Below are 10,855 nucleotides of genomic sequence, written 5' to 3'. Positions count from 1 at the left end.
TACAAAAGAAACGATGGTTTGTGACCTGTGATTTCTATGGGGATTAGAAAAAGAAATTGTTTTAATTAAAAATGTGGGATATGCATGACTTGGTATATATCTTTGGTTAAATTTCTGGATCAAGGGAACGAAGGCAGATGACAATGTTTCTGACAGAATTCGAGAATCACAGCTAAAGCATATGCTTTCAAAGCCGTCACTGTGCAAGAAGGACGTACAATTAATGGAAACCTCTCCAAACCTATTCCCTATATTGCAAATTCTCTGGCCAAAATAGATGTCCGTAGAAACAAAATGTTTGTAACCTAATGCCAACAGGGTGGTATATATAAATACTTTCTATTGGGATAGAAATTAGTCATGATTTAGTTTATTTAGATGATTGTCTTGTTCTCAACTTATGATTCACGTGTTTTGTGGACTAATTATTGATATTTATAACGATTTGTTTTTAGTTTTGATTTGGATGTACTGTAACTACAATTTATGTTAACAGGATTACATTTTAACTAGTTTGATTTTGTACCGTGTGCAATAGTTTAATAATTTTTTTAAATTAGTAAAATAAATTATAAGTTAATTAATTATCATATGGCTAAACCAATATATATATATATATATATATATATATATATATACATATGTATGTATCAAATAAAGAAAAAGACAAAATTATGAAAACAAATAGTATTTTCCTAATTAGTATAGGGCTGGTGCTACTTATATCCTTTTCTTTTCGCCCCTACGATTATTTTGGGAGGGACAAGTTGTTGTTCCCTATTCTTCTTAATACATCGCATGCAAATATTCACTTAATGGTGCCATTTCTTTTTCCTACCTCTCTCACTTGGCAAGTCAAGATGAGGAGCAGATAGCAAGTCAGGTAGTTTACAAATCAAGAGGGAGAGACAAAGTTTGGAAATTATGGCCACCTGGGCCATGTGAAGCTCCTCCTAATAAATATTCTAGAAAACCAACAAATACCTTCTCTGTAGTATCAGGCTAAGGTCACAAAACAAAGATATTTGGTTCACACGGTATTAATGCAACATATCCCTTTCCCCACCAACAGATCAGAGCCTTTTTTTAGACTAGAATCATGTCATCAACATAGCATGATAAGACGTGCCTCAACACCCACAAGAGGAAACTTGCAGTAAACCATGGAATGTCAATGGTATCTATACTTGGCCAGTTCTCGCCATCAAATAAACCATTGTCAAGAAACAAAAGGGATTTTCTTAATTTTATTACAAAGAAAACAAGGTTTAATATTATTGTAACAGAGCATCACCTTTTCAAACAGAAGTTGAATGTGAGTACCCATTGACATGAACCTTAAAGCTACTTAAACACTTCAGCAAGATATACAGAATAAAAGTTAAAAGTTCAACCCTGAACCGCGTAGCTTCTCCTCCATGATGTTGTCAAGACGCGCACCCATCTCAGCAGTCAAATGATTTCTCCAATCTCCTATCTTCCCCTTCCTAAAATATGCACTATTTTCAAGAAACCCGTCCTTCTTCACTTGCTTCCCGGTCTTATTAACGTCTAGGTTGCTCAAATTCTCAAAGCTACAAAACTTGATGATTCCCTGTACTATTCCTTTTCTTTCTTCCTCTAAGGAGAAAGGGCAGTCGAAGAACTCAGCCAATTTCTTTACACATGCTTCAGTGTCGTTGGTCATGTCTTCATATTTCAAGAATAGTATTTTGTCAGGGCGTTCCAAGCTTTCTTTCCAGTATCCTAATACATGTTCCCAGTAAGGTCCATAGGAAGACAACCCTTTGCAGAACAACTCAAAGGCCTCCTCTATGGAAACAAGTCCCCCCTCCCTTGGTTTCTTATTTTTTAGCTTTCCGAAGAAGTGCCACATGGAAACAAACGTATCCTTTGGATCTCGACAAAGGTAGACGATTTTGCAACCTGAATCTATTATAGATTTAGGCAAGAGTGTGTAAGGAAGGTGTGAAGCAAAGAGTGGGATTCTTGGCCCTTCTGCAGTTGAGTACTCACCATATTCCAAGAAGGGAATGCAATCGTGAGGCACTATGGTTCGGAGAGGGCTCGTGGATTCGTCATACTGACCTCTGGTTGCAATGGCAAAACTCAAAGACTTAAGCCAAGTGCAGCCGGTTTTCATTGCACTGCACAAGAAAATATCACTTGGTTGAGCCTGGAAGTGATCTTGAGCATACATGGCTCCATCCAAGAAGAAAGGATGGAACCAAAAGCCTTTGTATAAACAAAGATGAAAGAAGGGACTCCATCCATCTTCTTTTAGAAGAGTTGATATCTCCTCTCTGTATTTTTGCAGGGATTCCGTAGTGATATTGGATGCAATAATTGATTTTGAGGGGTAGGAGAACTCCATTAACTGGTAGTAAATAAGGATGTATATGTAAAAAAATAGAAAAACCGCCTTGCTTTTCTCTTGGTGGGAGAAGCTATATGACCAAGAAAATATTCAACACTGCGATGTGCGTGGAAAGGTAGATATGCTTGCTTTCTTTATAAAGTGTCGAGTATATGATCTTTAACTCCCCAGAGTAAAATAAGGGAAATGATTGAAGTACAATGAATAAATAAATACTATAGTAATATTTGTCTCAATTTTAAAACTCAAGTTTTTCTTATACAATTTTAATATTAAATTTGTATATATACAAACACGATTAGATAAGCTTTTTTTTATTGTGAAAATCATGAGATTATAATTGGTGCTCACATTGCTTCCCAATTCTTATACCATATGTTCAACCCTATTTATGACAGTAATAATCAATGAGACCCCCAGTAAGGTGAGAAGTCCTTGTAAGGAGTCCATGTTGTTGTCTGTGTCCTGTATTTTTGTTAGTTATGCTGTGTGTTTGGATAGGGCAGTGACTGACAAAATGCTGTATTTAGATTAATTTTGTTGTCTTTGGGATTCCTAGGGCTCGTGTAGTTTGCTGGGTATTTTTCAGCAGAGTATTGCCTAGAGGTTTGAACTCATTATGCCCCAGTGCTGCATAAAGACACCAAACTTTCTCTGTTTTTTCACCGGCCAATGGCCCTTTAATGAACAACAACCTTTCAAAATAAAAAATAATCAATGAAACTCAAACTTTATTCTAACAAAAACTAAGAAGCATATAAATTATTACAGGTTCACAGCTTAATTAATTATAATTCCAAACAACAAAAAGATATGGTGTGATCAATTATTTCTTTTCAATCTTGCGGTGAGACACGAAATATTAATCCAGATCCACTAAGCTTTTGCTCCATGATATTGTCAAGACGTTCTCCCATCTCAGTTGTTAAGTAATTTCTCCAATCTCCAACCTTCCCCTTCCTAAAATATGCACTGTTTTCAATTAACTTGTCCTTCTTCTGATGCAGACCGGCCTTGTTGACCTCCAAGTTGCTCAAATTCTCAAAGCTGCAAAACTCTATAATTTCTTGTATTCTGCCCCCTCTTTCTTCCTCAGAGGAAAAAGGGCACCCCAAGAATTCAGCTATTTTCTTTGCATATGGTGCAGTCTCCTTCATCATGTCTTCATATTTAAGGAACAATATCCTCTCAGGATGTTCCAAGCTCGCGTTCCAGTACCCCAATACATGTTCCCAATAAGGTCCATAGAAAGAGATTCCTTTGCAAAACAGCTCAAAGGCCTCTTCCACTGAAATGAGGTCTCCCTCCTTGAGCTCTTTGAAACTATTTCGTGTGACCTTTCGCAAGAAGTGCCATAGAGAAACGAAGTTATCCTTCGGATCTCTGCAAAGATAAACAATTTTACAACCTGAATCAATTACAGACTTAGGCAAGCATGTGTAAGGCATGTGGGTGGCCAAGAGCGGGAATCTTGGGCCTTGCGAAGCTGCGTACTCCCCATAGTCCAAGAACGGAATGCACTGGTGCGTAAAGGTGGTTTGGAGAGGGCTGGTATAATTGTTGAATTGGGTTCTGGTTGCAATAGAGAAACACAAGGCCTTAAGCCAAACAGTACCGGTTTTTACTGAGCTGCAGAGGAGAACATCGGTAGACTGAGCCTGGAAGTGATCTTGAATGTACATGGCTCCTTCTAAGAAGATAGGGAAGAACCAAAATCCTTGGTATAGGCAAAGAGGCTGCATTGGTGTCCAAGCAGTTTCTTTAGGAAGAGTTGAAATAATCTTTCGGTATTCTTCCTGGGATTCGGCGGAGATATTGGCGGCGAGATTTGTTTGAAAGGGGGAGGAGAATTCCATGTTGTTAGGGAGAAATATGTAAGAGGTATGAAGTAGAGAGAGAGAGACTGCTTTTGTTTGGTGGGAGCCAGAATATGGTGAGCACTTGGATGGGGAATGGAGTATATTTTTGCTTTCTTTATAAAGAAATTGGAGGATTATTTTTTAGGCCGGGTTCAATTATACAAAAGTTAGACAAATAGATAGATTAAATTATATATTGCATATTACATGTTATATGTTATTATTCTGTATAGCAAAGTTGCAATATTCTTTCATACCAAAACTTAATTGAAAATTTCTTGAACTTCACTTAAAAGTTAAAACTAGCCTTCCCATGGCCTTGCATGTTGAGGAATAATACTTGCATGGTAGCAGCAAATAGATGTTATTCTGATAACACATTGTCCTCTATTTTGATTTAATTTGCTTTGTTGTACTGATAGTTAATATTAAAGTTATATTTGAGTTGTCTTTTGATGGGTTGGTTTGCATGTAACTCAACACTTACACTTGTCAAATATAGATACAGGTGTTTTTGTGTAGACAAAGCATATAAACTTTATTTTTTTGTATTAATGAAATAATTTCTGATCATTATCTCCAGTACATATACACTGCTCTTTCTCTCTTCATAACATTAACATTGCACCACCCTCTTCTCCTGCGGCTGAAAACCAAAATTCCTAACACTATATATTTCCCTATCAAACAACTCCATTAGATAACTTTCATCTTTGTAAGTTGTTTTTATACCTTTTCCTGAAAGTTACAGTCACAGCTTTCTCAAATTTAAGTGCAGCCATTAGTTACGAGGGAAACTTGATTTATAATTTTAACAGAGCATCACCTGCTATTTCATCAACAAGAAGTTGATTTTAAGTAGACATTATTGACACCCAACATTAAGCAAATAGATTTACAAATTCAACAACGAATGGAAATTGAAAAGAAAACAAGAATAATCATGATGAACAATCTTTTTCACTTTTTTCTGGTCATTCTTGAGGTGAGATGTGGAAGGTCAACCCGGAACCACTTAACTTCTCCATGATGTCGTCAAGGCGCATTCCCATCTCAGCTGTTAGATAATTCCTCCAATCTCCAACCTTTCCCTTTCTGAAATATGCATTATTTTCAACAAACTTGTCCTTCCTCACTAGCTTTCCGGTCTTATTGACCTCTAGGTTGCTCAAAATCTCGAAACTGCATGACTCTATAATCTTTTGTACCGTGCCTTCTCTTTCTTCCTCCAAAGTGAAAGGGCACCCAAAGAACTCAGCCAGTTTCATTACACATACTTCAGTGTTTCTCTTCATATCTTCACAGTTCAAGAAAAGTATCTTGTCAGGGCGTTCCAGGCTTACCTTCCAATATCCTAACACATGCTCCCAGTAAGGTCCATAATAAGACATTCCTTTGAAGTAGTGCCACATTGAAACAAACGTATCCCTTGGATCTCTACAGAGGTAGACAATTTTACAACCTGAATATACTATTGATTTAGGGAAGCACGTATACGGAGGTGCGCAGCAAAGGGTGGGATTCTTGGCCCTGGCGCAGTGGAGTACTCACCGAACTCCAAGAAGGGAATGCAATCGTGGGGCACCCGTTTTTGGAGAGGGCTTGTGGATTGTCGAACTGGGTTGTGGTTGCCATGGAGAAACTCAAGGCCTTTAGCCAAGTGCAGCCTGGTTTCATTGGGCTGCACAAGAAAATATCACTGGGTTGAGCCTGGTAGTGATCTCGAGCATACATGGCTCCTCCCAAGAAGCAAGGAGAGAACCAAAATCCTTGGTATGAGCAAAGAGCCCGCTGCTGGAAAGGACTCCAGCCATTTTCTTCAGGAAGAGTTGATATTTCCTCTTTGTACTTTTATAAGGATTCCGGGGAGATATTGGTAGCGAGAATTGGTTTTAACGGGGAGGCTATTTCCATTGGTTTTAACGGGGAGAATGTAAAACTAGCAAATTGGTTTTCATGAAAATTGTAACTGTCTCTTAGCTTTCCAATAATTGAAGAATCGCATTATTTGAAGTTTTGTAGTGAAAGTTTTAAATAAAATATTGAAACATACGATTTTCATTGGACTGCACAAGAAAATATCACTGGGTTGAGCCTGGAAGTGATCTTGAGCATACATGGCTCCTTCCAAGAAGCAAGGATAGAATCAAAAGCCTTTGTATAAACAAAGATGAAGTGAGGATACAAATATGATTATTGTATTCATGTTTTTACATAACCCATTTTCCATAAAATTCATATTATTATTCATAACGTTCGGGTTACGTCTGGCTTAAGAAAACTTTAATGGATAAAAATTAAAAAGAAAAACTGAAAATTTGAAAGAAAAAAATAATTCAATCAAATCCTGATACTTTGATATATATATATATATATATATATATCTACATATATAATATTGAGAATAATATAAGTATTCTAATCAATCTATCTATATATGATTATTATTATTAAGACAAACACGTATTTGTTTTTATATTTAAACTAAATCCCAATATATTCAATAAATTCATAATTTGACAATTTTAGATATGATATGGGTCCAACCTTTCCTAACAAGCTAGAAAGATAGAAGATGAATAGAAGTGATCATTAAGTCAATTTGTTGGATGGTAGGCAGGCACCAGGCAGACAGTTTATCCCGTTTTGACAGCTCATGCTAGCTTAGAGTTGATTTGGATGTCATACAAATGCAACCAAAATTTAAAGATCCCTCATATTCACGTCTTGCAGCATGCCTTGCTTTTTGTGTACGAGAGTGTAAGTGGCCTATTAGATGATCTCTCTGAATTTTAGGGGAGGGCACATTCTATGAATTTGACCCAAGTAGGGGCAGGCCAATGGACAGGTCTAGTAGGTGGGTTATATAGCTGGTAAGCCTTTCCAAATGCTCCGATTGAAAGCTTCTAGCCGGTGCCTGTAGAGGTGTAGCTGGCCGCTGCTTCTCACTACCGCACACTTTTTCTTCTAGGTATATATAATGCGAAATGATGTCCATTCTCCATGAATTTGTATGAGGATGGGAATTGATATTATGCCTATTTTAATATTTGATGAGAAACAATGCAACAGCCAAAGAAAAATGAAGATCTTCTGCAACACTCTATGGCCTATTTGTTAAGGATGACATGAAATATCAAAAATGAAAAAAATTGACATGTTACAGTCCCATGCACACCATGCTGGCAATGACCAATTATAATCAGAGAATTAATTAGATTGTCACCAATAATCCAAACAAGAACAAGTTCCCTCTTTAAAATGATGAAACCGGTTTCGGTCTCTTATTACAATCTCTCTTCCATATATTACTGAAATAAGCTTAGCACTTTCATGGCAATCACTACAAACCCGAAGAGTTTTAATGATCCGGATAGGGGCAGTTGAATCAGAAGCAATCAGAGCAAATGCAATCGCTAACCTTTCACTATGATAAGTAAGGGCATCTTCTTTTTCCTCCTCATCTATGTCAAACAACACTTCTTTGGTTCTTGGATTATGGCCATATTGCTGTAGCCTTCTGCCAACTTCTTCGAGCTTCGAATAGATCTCTGATGTACATGGATGTGTCTTGTCTCCAATGAGGAATTCATGTGGCACCGTTAACCTCAACCAAACTACTTCCCGGTATTTTGTTAATCCGATGATCTTTCATTAATTTCCTCATTCTCTTAACATCTTCCCATCTATCAATGCTGGCATACATATTTGATAAAAGCACATAGTTCCCACTAGTTCCCGGCTCCAACTCTATTAACTGCTTCAATGCAACTTCCCCAAGCTCCAAATTCCCATGAACCCGTGCTGCCCCAAGTAAAGACCTCCATAAAATTGCATTTGGTTTCATGGGCATTTCCCTGAGCTTTTCCTCAGCCTCCTGAACCCTGCCAGCTCTACCTAAAAGGTCAACCAAGCAGCCATAATGCTCAAGTCTTGGCTCCTTTCCATAAACCTCCTTTATAGAATCAAAAATCTTGCAACCGTCTTCTACCAACCCAACATGTGAGCAAGCACACATTATAACGATAAATGTCACATCATCAGGAGCTAACCCTTGTAACTTCATTTTCTCATAAAGTTCAAGTGCCCTGTGACCATAACCATGAATACCAAACCCTCCAATCATTGCATTGTAACATAATATGTCCCTTTCAGGCAATTGATCAAACAGCTGATATGCCAAGCCCAAACACCCACACTTTGAGTACATGTCTATTAAAGCGGTACCCACATAGTAATTCAACTTGATACTGTACTTTAATACATAAACATGTGCCCATATACCTTGGGTAAGAGCACCTAAATTTGCACAAGCACTGATTAAAGCTGCTAGGGTAACTTCATTTGGCTTAACTAAAGAATGTTGCATCTCATTGAATAAATATAATGCCTCTATTGATAAACTAGAGTCCTCACCGGTTATATTACTATTATTACTAACATAATAACTAGGACTATTTCTACGTGCATATGCAGATAAAATGGAGTTCCACGTGGCTAAATCTGGTTTGCTAATCTGATCAAACATATATCTAGCCACACCCAATTTACCATAATTGGCATAGAAATTAAGTAATGAGGCGTGAACAAAATTATCATATGTGGGTTCAAGGAATTTTAAGACATGGGCATGGAGGGCTAGACCATGGTGCAGCCAAGGGTGAGAGCCACAAGCCTTGAAGAGAGATGGGTAAGTGTGGGAATTGGGTTTAACTGTTTCGTTACAAAGAATTCTTTCATAGAGGGAAAAGGCCAGGTGGGTGTGACTTCTTTGGTTGGTTATAATTGATGAAATGAGAGTGTTGAAGAGGAAAATTGTTGGGTTCGGGATTTGCTTAAATATAGCGAGGGCATGGAACAAGGCTAGAGTGGACGATACGTAGAGGAGTTTGCTGAGAGGGTAAGTGTGGAGAGTGAGGCCAGTCGTTATCATGTGGGCATGGACTTGCTTGAGAGAGTAAAATGTCTTGCATTTTGATAAATAAGTTAAAGTTGGGTGTGTGAAGATAGGGTTTGAAGAATTCATCAGCAAATGAACCTGCGTAAATGGGTGATTGAACTCCGAGGCTCATGGAGAAAATATGAGAAATGGAGAGAGCATGACCACTAAAAGCATATAGGGCTATATCGGGCTGGAACTTGGCCTTCTGTTTTTAATCATCTTCTGGCTTCTAGTTCTGAATGTAAGCCCAATGGAATCCCAAATTTGGGCTTTGAAGGTCTTCATATGTTAAAAACAGATGACCCATGTTTTGGGTTAGGTTTTTATATGCATTACAACAAAATTTGATCGACAAAAGTAGTTAACTTCGGCCAAGTTTCATCAATTTTTCTTGACTCAATCATAAGTATGTTGAACCTTAATTGACAGAGGTATCTATGTATTCTCAATAAAGTTGGTCCTGTTATCATTGTAAAACGTGTTTATCATTAAGTTATTAATTTAATCATAAAAAAATTAATCGATTTTGATATGTATATATCTGAGATCTTATTTTTAAGATAAGAAAATATGTTTACTAACAAAATAATCTTTTCAATTAACCGTTATTAGATCTCTCAATTGTTTATATAAAAAAAAAGCAAATAAATTCATTATTGTCCCCACATTATGATCATAGGTAGAATTGGTCACCAATCCTTGTACTTTCTTGTTGGAAACCAATTAACGAAAAAGAAAAAATTAAAAAGGGGAGAAGAATAATAATGAGGAAGAGATATAGTCATGTATAGATATGATTGCATCAACCAATAATTTGAAGTTGATATGGGAAAAAAGGAGTGGAGAAGAAGAAGAAGAAGAAGGGAAACCCACCAACAAATATTCATGCAATGATGATTTCATGATCATTTCAAACACAACTTTTCCACCTTAATTGACTGCCAAAAAAGTGCATCCCATTGTTGAATTCAATAGTAACTTACTAACCATTACTTCCAATTCTGGTCCTTCACCCATATTTTTAAAATAATTCGGAGTATCGAGTAGGGTAAGGCAAAATGTGACCATGTTTACGATTATTTAACCTTTAGTAATATTGATGATTATAATTACTATTTGTGCATATAAACAAGGGAGAGTTAATCAAAAAGGCTAGGCGAGTTTAGGTCTAAAGTACTCCAGCGTCCTTTCCCTTCACATTCGTTGGTATACACCGAAAGAGAAAGGGTAATGTCAATATCCAAACCCTAACAGTTAAATTAATATTTGTAAGTTTAGGGTAGACCTAGGAGAATGAGGAGAGGCCTAGGGACAAATAGGTTAAAATAAAATAAACTAGTATTAACCTTAAAACGATGATGTGGTGGGATGCGTAAAGTTTAAGCCCCAAAAAGATTCATAAACTATAAATAAAATATAAGTGGATGGAAAAGGTTGTAGTGAAGCAGATAATGCAATGTCAGGCACGCATATGCATTAGGCATAGGCAGCAGTCAAAGGAAAAAGAAAGCGAAAGGATGATGTTTGGCCTTTAACACATCATAAAACTCTCACTTCTTTTGGTGTCTATTGGTCCCAACAACAATTACCTTTTGTCATCTCCAATGAATTTATCAATGTGAAAGTGAAACCCTTTTTTCTTTAGCTTTGGGTTTTTGGTTTTTTGTTTTTTTTTTT

At 36.9% G+C, this 10,855-nt stretch overlaps 1 protein-coding gene and 3 pseudogenes across 1 annotated transcript; all 4 read right to left on the bottom strand.

Annotated features, from left to right (window-relative positions):
- Positions 1-1,272: 1,272 nt before the first annotated feature.
- Positions 1,273-2,374, bottom strand: LOC110422044 (flavonol sulfotransferase-like pseudogene; annotated as a pseudogene).
- Positions 2,375-3,213: 839 nt separating this feature from the next.
- On the bottom strand, positions 3,214-4,233 carry LOC110421482 (flavonol sulfotransferase-like pseudogene; annotated as a pseudogene).
- A 977-nt stretch (positions 4,234-5,210) lies between these two features.
- LOC110421480 (cytosolic sulfotransferase 18 pseudogene) lies at positions 5,211-6,355 on the bottom strand (annotated as a pseudogene).
- Positions 6,356-7,314: 959 nt separating this feature from the next.
- Positions 7,315-9,294, bottom strand: LOC110421941 (pentatricopeptide repeat-containing protein At5g43790-like). Its single transcript, XM_021435672.2, is given in 2 exon segments — positions 7,315-7,831; positions 7,833-9,294. Coding segments are annotated over 2 exon segments (1,803 nt in total). The 5' UTR covers positions 9,263-9,294; the 3' UTR covers positions 7,315-7,458.
- Between the last annotated feature and the right edge of the window lie 1,561 nt (positions 9,295-10,855).

The sequence above is a fragment of the Theobroma umbraticum genome, unplaced genomic scaffold, assembly GCF_002168275.2.
Source record: "Theobroma umbraticum cultivar Fairchild unplaced genomic scaffold, ASM216827v3 scaffold_130.0, whole genome shotgun sequence".
Lineage (NCBI taxonomy): Eukaryota > Viridiplantae > Streptophyta > Magnoliopsida > Malvales > Malvaceae > Theobroma > Theobroma umbraticum.
The sequence above is the reverse complement of the archived record's forward strand: the minus strand, read 5'-3'. Positions and strand labels throughout refer to the sequence as shown.